Genomic DNA, 17,810 nt, shown 5'->3' on the forward strand with positions numbered 1-17,810 from the left:
AGCGAGCTTTGCGGCATAGAACTTTCAGCTTGACCAATGCACATCGAGCTGCTCTTCACGCACGGCAATTCACTCATTGAGTGAGCGAGACGGCTATATTTATGCAGCTTTCATTTTGAGTCAGATCAATGCGCACAGATCAGAAGCTTTGCTCACTCAATTATTTATTGATATTTTACTTGAGTGAGAATCGCATTTACTGGAATTCCGTTTTGCGCTTTGAGTGATTCTTCAGCAGCCATTTTCAGTTCTGGTTGCACCAATTAAAAATTGAGTTTTTAGCCATTTTTAGCCATTTTTTTAGCTTTAATTTTCAAGCCATTTGGCTTCCTAATCAGGACTTGTTCAACTCCAATCTCAGGGCGTTTCAATGTATTTAAGGGTTTGTTGTTTAACTTGAATTGTATTTTCAGTGCATAACTGTAAATCGTTAATATGCATTTAAACGTTATTTAAATTCTGCTTGACATTTAGAGATCGTTTGTAAAACTGTAAATGTATTTGCTATACTTTAACAATGGGGAGCACTTGGTCTAAACATTTAATTAGCTAAGTTATTTATTTATTTACTTTTCCATTTTAATACTTATGCAACAACAAATTCGTCTGTTGTTCTCAAAATTCTCTCTATTCATAACATACAATTTTCATTTTTGAATTATTGTGGCCTAATTTTATTTAAGTTTTTCTTTCTTCTTTTGGTGTTTTACACCGTTTTTGCTTTTTCTTTTACTTTCAACTTTCTTATTCCTTCTTGCATTTCGTATAATTTAACTTTTATTTATTTTATGAAACGCACAACAACAAATTAAACCAAACGCAAAGTCGGGCGCATGCAATTTAATTTTTTGTTTTTTTCTTATTTTCTCTTATTTTGATTTATGAATGAAAACTGAAAAATATAAAAGATTTGAATTGAGGAAATAACTACAAACATTGAATTGGTAACTTTGAACAAGAACAACACCAAAGGCAACAACAACAACAACGACAACAACAACAACAGCAACGACAACACACAGATACAGTTTTATTTATGCTTATGGGGACTTATGTACATACAACACCAAAAAACTATTTAGTTGATTTTTGTTTTGTTTTGTTTTGTTTTGCTTGTATATATTGTTTGCTCTACTATTTGGAATTGTGGGCCAATTGGTAATGCACTCACACACATACACATACATATAAACATACACATATATATAGAAATTCGTGTTGCCAATTCGATTAAAGTTCATAGACATTTAGACGTGACTATTATGCAATAAAGCAACACAAAAAACATAATGAAACACACATACTTATATATTGTATTCACCTATTTTTGTTTTTGTTTTGTTCAATTAGGATAGGGGGTGGAGGCGGGGTCTTGACGCTAGGAATTTTTCGGGTATTTCTTTGCGCTACACACGTACAACAATTAGTGGGCGGTATTTGGGAAATAGGCGGGGCATTTTTCAAATTTCTCTACTCACGTAGCGTTTGGAAGGTATTTTCTCTTCATTTTATTTAATTTTTTTTTTATATTTTTTTAGCATAGGAAATTACAACATCTAAGGTGGTTCTGCCGTCCAGTGAAATGTTCTTTCAACTTTCGTTTTATACTTGTTCAATATTTTCATAAAATTTGTATTTTGTTTTTCGTTTGTTTTTTTGATTTTTTTTTTCTCTCATTACATGTATGCATATACATATATTATAGTTGGTATAGATTTTCGTTTCAGTTGTGGCTCTGTAAATTTTGGATTTCGTTACAAGGCAGCTTGGGTTTACCTACAAATCAAATTGAGTCCGGTTCACAAGTTTTCGCTAATAAAGTTTTCCATTTTCATTTTCTTTTTGATTGTCGCTAAGGGCGCGCACAGCTTGGGGGCAATGCGGCGCCAGTTTTTTTTTTTCTTTTTTGGTATTTGGTGTTGTATAGGCTGTGTCTGTGTAGCTGTGTGTGACTGTGTGTGTGCGTGTGTGTGTGTGTGTGTGTGCTAGAGCTTTGAAAGTGTGCAAAGAAAACCTAAAAAGAAGAAAAATAATAGTTCAACAAAGAATTTTTGTTTTATTATTTACTTAAGAAAATGCGTAAAAAATACTAAAACAAAAAGAACGTAAGTTTAGTGACTAAGAAAAAGTATCAAATAAATATTGAACAAAATTGACTAAAATGTTGGCCGAGAGTTGCCTCGGCGCTAAGTTCTACATTGCGCGAGATTCGTTTCACAAATTTGTGCGAGAGAATTAAAATCAATATATATTTATAAATATATATACGAGTATAGGTATATACTATATTCATATAAATTATTGTAAAAGTAAATTTGATATATAAAAAGTAATACACACAACCACATTAAATAGTAGAAATGGAGCACATGACGAGAGCGCGAGGGGGAGAGAGAGAGATTGAGGCAGTCGCTCTTCCCCTCGCCCCTCTCTCGATTCCTTTCTCTTCCTCTTTCTTTGCCTCAAAAGTGAGTTTCCCTCTCTTTTCTGTTTTGTTCATTTTTAAGTTAAATAAATTATATATAGTTTATATGCTTAGAGTTTTAGACACTCAGAGTTTCAGCGTAGTTCGAATAGGAAGAAACCGTACGACTTCGGTCCAGAGATAGAATTATAGAGAATTATTGTTTGTATCTATACATAGATGTATAGTTATAGATATATAAATATATATATAGGTAAACATATAAGTCATTCACATACATAATAAATACACCGACTATTACAGTTATACTACATAGACACATATGCGGTATATATATATATATAGATATATATGCCAGGAAAGTTCTACAGCTAGTTTGTTCAGTTAGAAAACGTTTCGAGTTTCCCTTTTTAGTTACAGTTTACAGTTAACAGTTACAGTTTACAGTATACAGTTTACAGTTAATTTTTAGATCTATTCAACTAAACGCTACGAAGACTTCATTTTGTTTTCCTTTTTTCATTTTTTTTTTTCTTTTTCACACAACTTCCGCGAATACTGAAAACTGAAGAACAAATTGTGCTACTTTTCGATCGTATTTTATTTGTATTTGTGTTTTGTTCTTATTATTCTGTTTTTTTCTTTATTGTTGTCGTGCATTTTACGTCTTCATCTCCGCCGTAATGCTGTTGTGCGACTTGGCTGGCGATATGGCCAGTCCAGCGGCTCCACTGCCCATCGCTCCCCTGCCGTCCAAATTCAATGTGAGATTATTGCCAGAGCTGGGCGCCGACAGGCTGCTAACAGCGGCGCCTGCTCCCGCTCCGCCGGACGCGCAGCCATGATGATGCGGTCCATGGAAGAGCACCAGGAAGCCGCTGTTCGAGACGCAGCAACGAGATTCTGCCTCCTTGTCGAGTATTTGACGTGCCTGCCGAACAGAGGTGATATTTCAGTATGAACAGAGAAATTTCATTTGTAATGGAGAAATTATAGGAAAATATTTAAAAGTCCACGGGGATTATCCCTATATAAGAGAACTAGCTGCAGCCTTTCTGCTGCTTAAGTTATATAGAGAGGGACATCCACTCTCGCCTACCTTCAGGCGATGCTCGGCTAGAGCATTGCGCACCGCCTCGTGCTGCTTCTGCAGATCATCCGTGCGCTTGTCGAATGTTTGCTTGAGCCGCATGCGCTCCGCCACGCCGCGCTCCACCACAGAGCTGGCCACCTCTCGCTTCATTCTGTAAAGGGAGAAAGAGAAACAAGTCATAGGTGAGAGAACAAATGCTGTCGCGACTCCAGTTGCCTACCTGACCAGCTCATCGCGATCTCTGTGCACGGTGGCCAGATTCTTGACCTCATTGCGTCGCGCCTCCTGCAGCTGGTGCATCACCTCGCCGGTGACCTTGTCGAGGGACGCCTTCAGCTGTTTGGTTTGGCTGGCCTGCGAGTTCTTTAGCACCTTCTCGGCGGCCGAGTAGATGGCCTCGTGATACTTCTCCTGCAGCTCGCGATACTGTGTGGTGTACTCGCGGCAGGCGTAGCGCAGACGCGACTCCTGGGAGCCCTCCAGGCTGCAGGAGGCGGCCTCGTCGCCCAGCTCCCCGGCGCCGGCGCTCTCCTCGCTGCTGTCGCCCAGATCGAGCGGGCACGGCGGCACCTCGACGCCCGGCTCACTGTACGGAGAGAGACAATTACTAATTTCAATGGCGTCATCTGGCAGTGGCCACAACCCGGCAGCGGCAGTCACCCGCCGGACACTTACAGGCTCTTGTTGCTGAGACGCTTAACCAGCTTGTTGGTGATGGTGAATTTGGGCTTCTTGCCCCCGTCGAGGGGGCTGAGCTTCTGGCCGGCGATCTTCAGCTTCTCCTTGTCGTGCTTCTTGCGCAGCGACTCCAGCTTCTTCTCCATCTCCAGCCGCTTCTCGCGCACCGACTTGTGCTCGAGTATCTTCTCCAGCGGCTCGGCTATCACCAGGTCCACATCGAACTGCGAGGACTCCACCTGCCTGATGGACGTGCTCACCGACTGGTCCAGCGAGTGCTGATGCTGTATGCCCGATGTCACGATCGAGACGTTGTCCTCGTTGCGTCCCCCATCGGGCCGATCCGTCGGCTGCTCCAGACTGCTGGAGGTTATTATGGAAATGCTCGCCCGATGCTTGGGCGAGGTGGCTAGCGACTCAACCGGACGCAGCTCCTTCTTTTGGCCACCTACTTGGACGAAAACGACTGAAGGATCAGCGACAATCGAGCAGAGAATGGAAAGCGAGCGAGAGCGAGAGAGAGAGATAGACCGAGAGAGAGATCGAGCGAGTAAAAGAGGAATTGGGTTGGGGTTGGGCGGTAGCGGGGAAATTTATATTGGGTGCAGTATTTGTGTCCGTCAACCGTTTTGTGTGGTGGTGGTGGTGGTGTTGTTGTTGGTGGTTGTGTGTGTTTTTGTTTTGTTTTTGTTGGGTGCGTGTGTGCGTATAACCAAATCCAAAATCCAAAAGTTTAACCGAAAGTTACATGACATACAAAAGAAAAGTAGAAAGAAAAGAAATTAAATTAAAATTCAACTCGAATGCTACGGAAATCCTGTGGAGCCCTGGGTCCTTTAGCCACCTCCAAACACTAGCCCACAACCAACTTACATGACTTGGACAGATCCTCATCGGCATTGGCCACCGCGTCCGTCTCATCCGTCAGCACCGAGAGCTGTATGTCGCGCTTCTCCAGCTCGCTCTGGTACTTGATGGGATTGGCCAGGGCCTCGGCGAAATTGGATAGATCGTCGGGCACATAGTCCTTGACGACGACGCACAGGAATAGCGAGGCGAGCCCGATGGGCTGGCCCACCTCAGAGCGCAGATTCACGTGCCGATAGCCCGGACAGAGGCCGATCACGGGCAGCACCCGGTGGCCAATTAGCTTGCCGCCCTCCTCGTAGGCGGCGAGCCGTATGCTGGCCAGCTCCGGCAGGACCACCTTCTTGAAGACGAACGGCTCCTCGTCGTAGAAGGGATTCATGCCGTTGTCGCGCACCGTCTTGGTGCGGAACTTCTTGCGCACGGTGTCCGCCGGCAGGCCGTACATGTCCACCTCGACGAAGGTGTTCACGCGCTTGTCCGTCAGAAACTGGCCGGACAGCACGGTGATGGACACGGTGCCAGCAATGATGCCATCGACGGTGCTCTCGGCAAACGGGTCGAGCCGGCGATCGGAGCGCCGCATAAACTCCGGCTTTAGCAAATAACCGCAGCGTGCGTTGTACTCGAAGATGCCCAGATTCAGCTGCATGGCCAGGTCCAGGGTCTGGAAGTTCAGCGCCACCAGCTGGCAGCCAGCGTTCCAGAACAGCTGCGGCATGAAGTTGGAGCTGTCGAAGCGCGTGCCCGCCGGATACACCCGGGACAACTGGTGCTTGTTGTAGTTGACAAACTCAATGGGTCGCTCCTTCAGCAAAGTTGTCGCCTGCTTCTCATCGAACGAGGACATCTCGTAGCAGCGGTTCTTCTCTGCGAAAGCGAGACAAGGGATGTTAGAGAGAACCCAAGGCATGGGACCTGATGTCACCTACTCTCGGCATTCTCAAAGGAGCTGAAGTGTATGGGCTGCACGTAGTTCACCAGCGCTGAGATCTCGGCACCTGCTTCCGTCTCCTTCTGGGCCTTGTCCGGCGGCGGCTCATTGCCGCTGGGCAGACTGGGCGTTGTGTTGGGCAGGGATTCATCATCGCTAGAGCTGTCCGAGTCCGAGGAGCCGGTGCTATCCTTTGAGCTCTGGCGGATTTGCTAAGGAATAAAAGGGATTTTTTTTTTTTTTTTACAATAAATTTTGAGAATAGATATAATAAATAGATTAAATAAAAACAAAAATTTATTTTAAGTGTGAATTATTTTTTTTTTACTATTTTTAATGGATTTACTTAGAATCAAATGTTCATGGTATTAGCAGTGCAACAGATCCTATTGAGAATTACTTAATTTTTTGTTTTTTTTTTTTCGATTCAAGAGAGAAGTTGGATGTAAGTTAAAATTTAAAAAATTTATACATTTAATGTAATAAATTTTATATAATTTTTAAAGCACATATTTTTCCCAAGAATTTCTTTAATTTTTAAAAAATTCATTCATATTCATATTCATATTCAATTAAAAATAAACTCAATAACAAACGAGATCTGTTGGTAGTGAAAAGCAGAAGAAGTGATGAATGTGTGCTTAAAGTTATTTCATGTATCCTAATACATATTTTTTAACGACAATAAATTATTGGCTGACATCATGTGAAAAATTGCAATATTTATTATTATTGCATAGTCGAGAGCTGAGTTCAGCTAGGCGACCCAGCTGGGCAATACGAAAAGCTTTTAAAATGTTGCGTTGTTATCGCTGCAACAGATCCGACAGACGGCAGGCAGTCAGGCAGACAGATGGACCGATGGACCGATGGATGGAGTTAATGGGTTCGGTGTCTATAATGGGGGAGCGCAGCGCATAATGGCAAGAAAATGGCGTAGATTGTGTTTCCTGTCGTCGTTCTTGTCGTCAGAGGAGGAGGAGGAGGAGGAGGAGGAGGAGGAGGAGGAGGAGCAATAACAGTAGCTGCAGGACTTCATATAATGCGCGTCCATGTCGATACTGTATGTTGCATTGAATAAAGCTCAGAACGACAACTGCGGCACAACGGTATCTATGATAGCTGCCACACCCCCAGCCCTAACTGTACCCTTGGCTATTCAGCTAGCTGCATTTTCCATTTCACATTTTACATTTTCCGTCTCGATTCGCATTGCATTCACGACGAATTGAATCCATTTGGCTTTCACTGCACCACTACAAACCATATTCGAGAGCGAGCGATATCTCCGCCTCCGCCCCATGGCCCACCGACTCCCTGCTGACCGCAGCATCTCATGTGGCCGCACAGTGCTGCCAAAACTGTGCGCCGCAGCGGAAGAGCTGCTGCTGCTGCTGCTGCTGCCATTAGCTTAAGTTTGCAAAATTGTGAGGAGCCAAACATGTTGACTGTTGGCTGCCCAATCTGTCCGTCGCTCTGTCGCGCTGTCGGCATGTCGGTTGCTCTGGCAGAATCATGAATAATGATGTGTGTGTGCTCCAATATTGCAAACTGTGCAATTAAATTAATATGCATAATGCTCATGAGGCTTACAGAGCCATTAAGCTGAGCACTCTGCCAGGATATGAGGACCATTACGCAACCGCTGGCATATTGTCTTGGGTTTAATAAGAGGAAAGAGGCAAAAAATCAAAAAGGAAATGCTGCACATATAGTTTTCGGAAATTGAGAAGCTAGCACGGGCTGAGATTAAACCGAGCTTCGAGAGCGAATTTAAGGTAAGTTGTAGCTCTATGAGTTGCGGTTAACTAAGAGTCATGGGCTAATTAACTTCAATAAACTGAAAACTAATTTCAGATAGCTTTTATATCGAGCTATTTTCAGGCCCTAAAATATGTCAGTTTGACTCTGTACAACAGTTTAATATAACTTGAACACATGATATGTGGTTAATTAGCCTCGCTTTGTGGTGCAAATCAAATGTCAAATTATACTGAATATGAACACAGCTAAAGGTCATCAATAAATGCAAGAGCTGCTGAATACAGTTCTTGGAAACAGTATTGCTCTTCTCTGGTCTCCGAAATGTAATTTTAGTAGAAATGTATGCAATCAGTTGCGCCTACATTTCTCAGAAATATGGGGGGTTAGCTTAGCTTAACAAAAAAAAAAAAAAAAAAAAAAATTAAAAATGTAAAATAATAACAAAATAAATAATAAATGAAAAAAAAAACTAAAAACATAAGTAAATATAGTAAAATAAAATTTACCAATAAAAATTAAATAAATAATTATTTATTTTCCTTTTCATTATAAACTAAAATAAACCATAAATAAATATATGTAGTAAAATAAACCTTGAAATTTACCTTAAAAATATATTAAATAATGTAAAATAAACAATAAATAAATATAGTAAAATATTAGTAATAATAATAGTAATAATATAGTAAATAATTAGTAATAATAAAATAAATTAAATAAAAATAAGTAAATTAATAAAGTAAAAAAATCATAAATAAATATAGTAAAACAAACTAGTAAACCATACAAAAATATGATTTAAACGACTTGCATAAGGTGCTTTATAGCAAAAATCTAAACTGTATATCCCACCCAATTATCCTTCACACTCGGACAAGGGCAAACGGCTTAAAGCCAATTAACATGCGCTGCGCATAAACATTTAAATGCTTATGTGAAGAGCTGAGCTTAGGAGTGAGCCTTAATATATTGCTGCATTCATTTGAGAGCAGTTTTTATGCTTGTGTCGCATCTTTATCTGGATCAGGAAGTTGGGTGTGAGTGTGTGTGTGTGTGACAAACTCTTTTTCTCGTTTTTACGGTTCGTTGACTGCTGCTGGTCATCAAGCAGCTCTTCAAATTCATTTATACAGCTTTGCCACATGTCTGAGTGAGCCTGGCAGGAAAGCAGGAAGCAGGAGGCAGGCAGGGAGAGGGTGCTTGAGGTTGTTGTCGATGTATGTAAACTCAAAGCGTAAACACAGCAAACGATGACAATCAACATCAGGAACAACAACTGAATACTCGTTCTCTGCTAAGCAAAGCAAGCACACGCGGGGGAGCTCATATTGTGTGTCAGGGGAGGCAGAGGGACGGGGAGGCGGGGCAGACAAACAGTGCGACAAATCAACCGAGTCCTGCGGAGTCGAGAGGCAACAAGCATCATCAAATAGAGGAACGAGTGTGCGTGTGTGCTGCTATTAAATGCAATTACAGGCATGCCATTTCCACACCCACACAGACACACGCACACCCACACACACACTCACACTCGCACCCACACCAGCAGATATAAACTTACTTGCAATGGCGGCGCATGTCCTCCACCAGCACCGCTCACAATGTCACCATTTGCGGCGCCTGTCAGTGTCCGTCCGGCTCCAGCGCCAGCCTCGTCCTGCGCTGCGGCAGCCACTTGTTGTGCATTGGCAGCGGCTGCCGCCGCTGTTGCCGCCTTGGCCGCGGCGTCAACTGCAAAAAAAAGTAGTTATTGAATAAATGGTAGATATATTATGCCATAATAACAAATAACAATTCGAATGCTAAAGAGTTGAGTTTGCTTGACTTTCAGATACTCTGTATGTACATAAATACATATATATAAAATTTATGTCTGAATGATGAATTATGTAAGCTGTTTAGATAGCTCTTTAGGGTCGTGAATATGTGCAAAATTTAAGCTCAATTTGAGCTTTTCTCTTTCTTACCAAAGGTCAATATATTTTAGCCGTAATAATATAATATAATTATTAATTAATTAATAAATCATAAAATCGTATAAAAATATAAAAATTTTCTATTGGATATTTAAATATAATTAAAATAGCTAAACAATTTTATGACATCCCTTTAAAATTTTAATTTTACATGAATTTCTGCATTCTTAATGAGGAAGGATATATTTAGAAAAATAAATTATGTTTTAACAATTTACACAAAATTGAATTGACAACTCTTAGAAATTGGCTTGAAGGATATTGAATAGAAATGGCTTTTAAGCAGAATTAAATTAACATACATTAAGCGAAGCTTTGGCGTTAGTAAATTTTATAAATAGACAACCAATACCAATTAAAATACGTGAATAATATATATTAATATGAGTGGGAGTTTGCTCTGATATACATAAATTAGACTGCAGCACGAGCTGGAGATTAAATTATAGATAATTAAAATTTAATGGAGACTTGAAATGCAAATTGTACAACTTTAATTGAATTATTTTATTTATAATTAAAAAATATATATATAATAAAAATATTTTTATTATATTTATTATTATTTATATATTAAAAAACTAATTATATAACTCTACCATACTTCAGGGAAGATTCCATTAGGCAGCATCTCTGCTCCATTTGCAATACCTCAAACTGTGCTCCCTTTTATTGCCTTAAAGGGTATATGTATGTATATTTCCTGTCGTTTCAGTCAGTATATATAGTGAAAAGCTTTTAAAAACGTTCGTTGGCTGAATGCAAAATGTGTGTAATGAAATAAATTAATTGCATAAAGTTGAAAATTGCGGCCAAGAGAGGCGTTGGTTGTGCCAATTGCTCGATTGCGTTGGGATTAGGTTGGGTCGGCTGGGAGGAATCGGCGCTGTGAATACTCCAATGAGCGCCAGACACTTTAAACTGTGTGCAGCTCGAATGGGAGCTGCTGGCAGAGAGTGGCAGGCCCACTGGGAATGCGACTGCAGGCGGCAGTGGCAAAAGTCATTTGCATTTATAAATTGGCTTTTCGCAATTCATGAGCAGAATGTCAACCGGGCGCCTTTGGGCGGGAGCGAAACGCCACAAAATGGCATAGAGCGTCAGCCATGGCTAAATTGTGCACTTGTGCATGCAAATGGACGCCAGCACGAATTGCAGCCACCAACAGCAGCAGCAACAGATGCAGACGCGTCTCTGCCCCATTAGCCAGGACGCCAAGCGCCAACTAAATACATTTATATGTAAAATACTAATAAAACTTTAGACATGTGCCGGGCAAACTTAAGTAGAAGAGAGACCGAAATGCCAGCAGCTGGAGAAGTAGACACACTTCAAAGAACTTTCAAACATATGGCTGCAAGTCAGGAATATTGATTTGATCTATGTTTATAAACAGCGCGAGCTTGAATAGTTCTTGAAGCTCCAGGCATGCACCAGATTATGCAAAACTAAAACTCATTTACATTTTAAGTGTTTGCTGATAGCCAAATGCACGTAATGGAATTAGTATTAGATTTTTAAGTGATAAAAGTTTCAGCAAGCACTTAAATTGTCCATATTGTTTAAGCAATTTATTCTTTGGAAATTGCTTGCAATTCAATCAAAAGTTTTTGTCATAGAAATTACAGCAAGGACTGCGCCATATGAAACGAACTTTTGTCTTTCAGCTGAGTGTTGATTGGATTTTTAAATGCTTGATAGAAACACTGTAGAGATATTTCTGCTTATGTGCTGATAAATCTATTAAAAATTAAAAATAATTTAGAAAAATTACTTGAATAGCGGAATAATTCCATTAAAAAAGCTACTCCATTTCGAAATTTGTCAAGTCTAAGAGATGCTTAGTTTTTTTATAGTTGGTTAAATTTTTAAGGATTTTTTTCAGCTTTCTCTCTTTATGAAATTACCAAAAACTGTGCAGAAAAGGCCAAGCAATTATAAGAAATATTTATATTATTTACTATTTACAATAGATCAGATATGATTGCAAAGAGTGAAATAATTGGATTTTAATTTTAATTAAATAATTTAAAATCAATGTTTATAGCTTTGCAATCTAAAATGTAAAACAATTTATAATATAATAAATTTTTATAATAATTTTAATTATTTGTATAATAATTTAATTTAAAATTGACACTTTAATCTGTCAAAACGAAACTTTGTATTAAAACAAGTAAAAAATTCTGAAACTCCTTCTAAGCAAATGAGCCATCAACGTGGCCTCCACTTGGTTGTATAGCAAAGCTAAAGTTTCATCAACTAAATCAATATATATAAACTTTTCGCCCACCAAAAACTAGTTAATGAAACGCTGCAACGTTTTTTAAATCATATTTCTAAACAGTAAATAAGCAAAACTGAAATCAGTTGAAAACTCAATATCCGAGTTAAGCCTGGCATAGAAAGTTGAAGAGAAGTAAACAACAACAGCTGCGTGCTTGGAGCTCATTTACATTTGCCGAGAGTTGGGCTAGGCAAACAAGCAGCTCAATGCTGTAGCATATTAAACAACAGCAACAACAACAACAACAACGGGGATCATAAAACTAATAGCAACAGCAGCAGCAGCAGCTCTGACAAACACACAATAGAAGAGCGCTGAAAACATTACGCATACGCCATGTGGGCCACTCACCTGAGTTCGCCGTCGTTAGTTTATTGCCGGCAGCTGGTGTGCCCTGCCCCTTCTTGTGATGATGATGATGATGGTGATGATGCTTCTTCTTGTTCTTGATGATGATCTTGCGCCGCAGCATCGAGGGCGGCGGCAAATCCACATTCGGCTCCAGCGGATGCGAATCGAGCGGCTTATCCAACAGCATATCGCCAAAGATCTCACGGCAATAGTTCGCAATCTTTGCCTGCAAAATGTTGCAACAGCATTAGTTTGGCTAACTGGCTGTTAACTGAAATTTGATGAACAGGCTCCGTAAGTAGCTGGCCAACTTCCATGCACTCCCCTTTGGCCTTTCTCCCCCTCTTGCCCCATCAGATATGCCTGCCTGCCTATGTTAGTTACCTGTTCCCTATGGTAAATTTAGTTTATGTAACTACTTTTAATGGTAAAACTTTAACCAGATGCCTGTGCCGCCGCCGCCACCTCCTCTCGCACCTGTGCAGCTGTTCGCCGGCCCCGTGTGGCCCTAAAAAAGTTTGCCTTTGTTATTATCTCGTGGAGCTAAAGCATCAGGCAATTACCTTTCGAGTAGCTGCTGAGATTTACTCAGCCACACGGCAGCTGAGCTGCGCAATGTTTGAGTGGGGAGGCGGGGCTCACACTGGTTAGATGGTAGGCGCGCTAGAGGGCGGGGGCGTGGCACTTTGGAATCCCTTTGGATGAACGTGAACGGGTAAGTTTTTGTTTTGCTTTTTTTTTGCTGTTTGCTTTCTGACGAATTGTTTGACTAATGCGAGAGGCGGGAGAGGCGTGGAGTACGGTGCGAGGGTGGTAGGGGATCGAGCACCCGTTAGAGATTGGAGCGTGTTGTGATGTTTGCTAAATACACGAAGTCAAAAAATTTGAGTCCTGTTGAGCGTGATTATCGTGTTGACGTGACATAAAGTCGTTTTAAGTCGAGCTTAGACATGTTAAGCCGCGTTTTGATGTCGACTTAGCTATGACAGAACTCTGCTCAGTTATGGCAAGCTCCCTTAGAGAGTTCTGCGGCAAAGGAGTGTGAAGATGAGGAAAGGTAAGGTAATTTAATCGGGTATCATATTAGAATAATCGAAGCTAGTTTGCATTTATAGCGATTTCCGGTTATGATGAATATATTTAGCTGCATGACTTCTTTAATATTCATACATTTGAATGCTATAATCCAACATGTGTAAGGAATGCCTACTCGTCTCACTTTTTAATGATGCTCACTTATGAAGAGCTATTTTGACTACTTCCACTTGATGCTCTTCTCTTTTATATGCAGGGTGAGGCAAAGACAATCGGCCTATTTGGAGCTATATCTTTTACAAATGTCGCCCAATCTAAATTCAGTTTGATACTTGTGAAGTCAACATATGCAGAATATAAAGTGACAAACACTGCATGGGCTTACATTGCTAGAACGTGAGATGAAATGAAATAAGGAATGATGCAATTGTTACTGGGTCGCTCCATCTCTCATTTTTAGCCGGCCAGATCCTATGATTAAACTCTTGAAGTCGTAAATGAGAATATTCGCCAGCAATGGCCTCAAGTTCTGTCAAGAGGGATGTAAAATGCCATAAAACGGGCGACTCTTGCGGCGACTGCTTGACGGCTATCATATATTCAATTAGACGTAATAGTTCTATGGGATTATAAATACATACATATATCACAAGCAGAGCAGTTGTTTTTCATAAAAAAGACCTCTGCACCACACGGTACAAGCCTATGCAATCATATGTTATACTCTTTAACAACTTATAAGTCAACTGACTTTAATCGAGCTCAATCGAGCTATTCAAGCTTTTCGTGCTCTTCGTGCCCATCGTGCTCTATCGTGTACACATGCCTAATGCGCCCCACATTCCATTTTGCAGCACAGCGCACGCTGTTAGCTCAGGGCAGGGGCCATGAAATTGGCTTTTCGTTACAGTTAGTTTAGGACAAGTCACTTTTCGACAGCAGCGGCAGCTGTCGATATGCGGGCGCCCATTCATTCGGCCCAAACTATGTGCGGGACTTACCTGTTGCCTGGGATTGCAGTGATTCTCGAAGCTCAATATCACAGGGTATTCGGATGTTTTAAATGCGCTCTCCGCGATGGCCTCCAGCACGTCCTTGGCATAGATTTCGGGCACAAACGTATAGCCGTGCACAATTACCGGCTCCTCGGTGCGTCCATTCCAAAAGTCCAGCTCAACGCATCTGAGCCAGTAAAAAAACAAGAAAAGCAAGAAAAGCAAAAAGTGAAGCAATGTTTGATATCGACAAACAAGTGGAAGCCATCAAATTAACTGACGCCGCAAATGGCCACAAAATGACGGCGCATAAAAAAGAGTTTATCAGATAATGCGGTCAAAGCGGCAAGAGCAAGAGCAAGAGCAACGGCGAGCAACGGCAATGGCAACAATCAAAATCATTCGCCATGTCCTTGCAATAACTTTTGCGTCAATAAATTTTGTGATGTGTGCAGCGCAGTCAGCGAGAGACTGCAGCGGCGACGTCGACTGCGACGGATGCAGCGCATCAGCAGCACGCCATGCTCTTGATGGCGGCCGTAAAAATGGCGACCAAGCAATTTCCGCTGCACTAAAAAGCAGCGCAGCGGCAAAAATGACAGACATAAACACACACACACACACACACACACCTGACATAATGAGTGTGTGGCATATGTGTGTGAAGGCCCGCAATTTACACATACAGACATGCGGCAGCGCAACATTGCAACAAGGTCACGGCCAGCATCCAAAATATGGGCAACTGACCACACATTCACACATTCACACGCACACACACAGATACACACATACGCACACGCATGTGTCCATTTCATTGTGTAATTAAAACGCACAGCTCCGCCTTCACAATATGACCACAACCACATGCCACACCACACTACAGGACGGCAGAGGACGGCAGAGGACGGCAGAGGACGGCAGAGGACGCAGCACGCAGCACGCAGCACTCACCTGCAGCCAGCGAGCAGGCATTGCCTGTATATCTCCACAGATGACTTGCCCGTCAGCTGATGACCCGTTAGGTAGGTGTTGTGCGAGGAGTTGATGAAGTAATGCGACATCGGCTGATCCATATCATCGCAGAGATCAAGCTTGTTGGGCGCCATTATGGGATTATCGTCGCCCATTAGATATCTGAAATGTGAGGGGGAAGAGAATAAATTAGAGTGTGCGTGAGAAACACAGTGTGAGAGGCAGATAGAGAGAGAGAGAGAGAGAGAGAGAGAGGGGATAGATATATATATACAGGGAGATGGGGAGAGAGAGTCAGATGGATACGGTGGAAGAGATAGAGTGAGAGAGAGAGTTAGATGGAGAGTGAGAGAGAGAAAAGTAGATGGAGAGGGGAGAACAGAGAGAGAGAGAGAAAGATATGGAAATAAATAATATGGAATAAATATATATGGAATAAAAGTAAGGGCTTGCAGATATTTGATAATTATATATTGTACTTATATGATATTTATATTATATTAAACTGTTTAATTCCTCCATTTGCTGCTCACTAATATTTAGTGCTCACTACTATATTCATGGCCTAAGCTGTACATCCATAGTTGCCCTGATTAAAGTTAAAGTTAAGATCTGAACAGTTTCACAGCGAGCAAGTAAACCGACAATCATTTATTCTTTTAAAATAATTAAACAAAATAGCATTTATTTTGCCATAAACTTATCCCAATAAATCCCTTCCTATGCTTGCCTGAACCTATCAAACTTCTCAATTTCCCCGTAAAACCTCTGTCATTTTGCTCTGCGCAAAGCTATTAATCGAGTAGCTCCACCCGTTGGCCCACTGAATCAGTTGTATTCGCTGCACATTTTCCGCTAGTGTTGCATGCATGTTTTGTTTTCTTTTAATATTATTTTGCATGTGTTGCATGTGATATGTAAAGGACACAATGGCGCGCGTCCTTCGCGCCCGAGTAACTGTGAAGTGTGCCACTGGCTGATGATAATGATGATGATGATGATTGTGATGATGATGTTGTCGTCTTAGGCCTCGCGTCACATGCAAGCGGCGCCCTCTTGTGGGCCATGGAGTGCCGTCAAGTGACTATAACAGGCGTTTGGCGAGAACGATAAGCTGTCAGGCACAGACCCAGGCCAGGCGCAGGGCCTAAGGACGTGGGGGTGGCTCACTTAACTTGGGGCCTCCCTCAGTGGGTGCTTACCTCAAAAAGCCATCCAAACTAAGGTGGCCCTTTTGCGCGTTGAACTTGTTGGGCTCGTATTGCTGGATCAGCTCCTTGGCGCGCGCATTATTCGCATAGGGATAGAGAATCTCGTTGAGGCGCGGATCGCGTTGCGTTTTGTTAAGGAACTCCACCAGCTGCGCCACGGACATGCATTTGCGCTTCGCGTTGCCCACGCTGCATAGATATGGAATTGGGAATTGGTTAAGAAAAATCAAAGAAGAAACATAACTGAATCGCAATCCAATTGATTGACCAACTGTACTCACATGCTATCGAATAGACGCTCCACCTCAGAGCGCTGCGTCAGATATTTGTACAAATTATAAAAGTCCTCAAATTGAAATTTCGACACCGATATGCTATCGACCTTGCCCGACGGCAGCCCGGTCACGTCCAGCGCCTTCTCGACACGTTTCCGATCCTCTTTATTTTGCGCAAAAAGTTTAATGATGCTAAAGTGGTCACGACCAGGACGACAACACGGCACACAGACGGTCCGGGGTTGGGGTTGGTGTTGGATTGATTTTATTATGTGGGTTCGTTGTCCAGCCAGACAATGTGGTTCGTGTTGATGATGTAGTCGTCGTTGGCGACGAAGTCGGCGTCGACGTCGACGTTGGCGTTGGCGTCAGTGATGCATGAGCCACGTTCCAGCCACATTGAGTTGTTGCGTCGATGGAGAGTGGAAGGAGTTGAGCGGAGGCAGAAGAGCAGGGAAATGCGAAAAGAAATTGGCGTAAATTTCAATTTTCTAGGCAACACTTAACAAATATTGTCAAATGCTTCAACACACAATGCACAAAAGCCAAAGAGCCCCAACCACTAGAGGCTCAACCCCAGGGCCATGGCCTGCTTGCTGCTTGGGGCTCTGCGGGCTCTGTGTGGGTTCTGTGCGGGCTACAGTGGCAATTACTTTTTGACTGGGATGCGTCCGCTTTTGTCCACCTGCAGACAGAGTTTTGTGTGCGCCTTCTGCAGGAACATAATCGCCGAGCCGTTCAGCTGGGCCAGACTATAGGCCAATTTGATGAGCCCGTCCGTCCAGATCTGGAAGAAGACAATGCAAGCAGAGGACGATAAGGTCAGCATGGATGTGACACGGCACATAATAGAGACGACGACTGTAAGCCGGAGCAAATAAATCAGCTGAAGTTACACAAACTCAAAAATAACCTCAAGAGTTAACGGGACGCAGGTTACAAGC

The 17,810-nt window shown here is 42.1% G+C and overlaps 1 protein-coding gene across 5 annotated transcripts in view; it reads right to left on the reverse strand.

The window, feature by feature from the left end:
- Positions 1–2,481: 2,481 nt before the first annotated feature.
- Plc21C (Phospholipase C at 21C) overlaps positions 2,482–17,810 on the reverse strand; it is a 64,892-nt gene continuing 49,563 nt past the window's right edge. For 2 of the 5 annotated variants that reach the window (XM_089257721.1, XM_089257720.1), the window contains exons 5-17: positions 17,520–17,653; positions 16,873–17,058; positions 16,583–16,780; positions 15,360–15,542; positions 14,412–14,592; positions 12,376–12,601; positions 9,323–9,492; positions 5,996–6,209; positions 5,070–5,933; positions 4,194–4,662; positions 3,739–4,125; positions 3,525–3,669; positions 2,482–3,356 (exon numbers count right to left, since the gene is read on the reverse strand). In XM_089257721.1, coding sequence (XP_089113847.1) covers positions 3,087–3,356; positions 3,525–3,669; positions 3,739–4,125; positions 4,194–4,662; positions 5,070–5,933; positions 5,996–6,209; positions 9,323–9,492; positions 12,376–12,601; positions 14,412–14,592; positions 15,360–15,542; positions 16,583–16,780; positions 16,873–17,058; positions 17,520–17,653 — 3,627 coding nt within the window. In that variant the 3' untranslated portion in view covers positions 2,482–3,086. The remainder of the gene's footprint in view (positions 3,357–3,524; positions 3,670–3,738; positions 4,126–4,193; positions 4,663–5,069; positions 5,934–5,995; positions 6,210–9,322; positions 9,493–12,375; positions 12,602–14,411; positions 14,593–15,359; positions 15,543–16,582; positions 16,781–16,872; positions 17,059–17,519; positions 17,654–17,810) is intronic. The other 3 variants (XM_089257724.1, XM_089257722.1, XM_089257723.1) reach the window with 3 other exon arrangements.

The sequence above is a fragment of the Drosophila navojoa genome, chromosome 3, assembly GCF_054131105.1.
Source record: "Drosophila navojoa isolate 15081-1374.11 chromosome 3, UAZ_NAV_1.0, whole genome shotgun sequence".
Taxonomy (NCBI): Eukaryota; Metazoa; Arthropoda; class Insecta; order Diptera; family Drosophilidae; genus Drosophila; species Drosophila navojoa.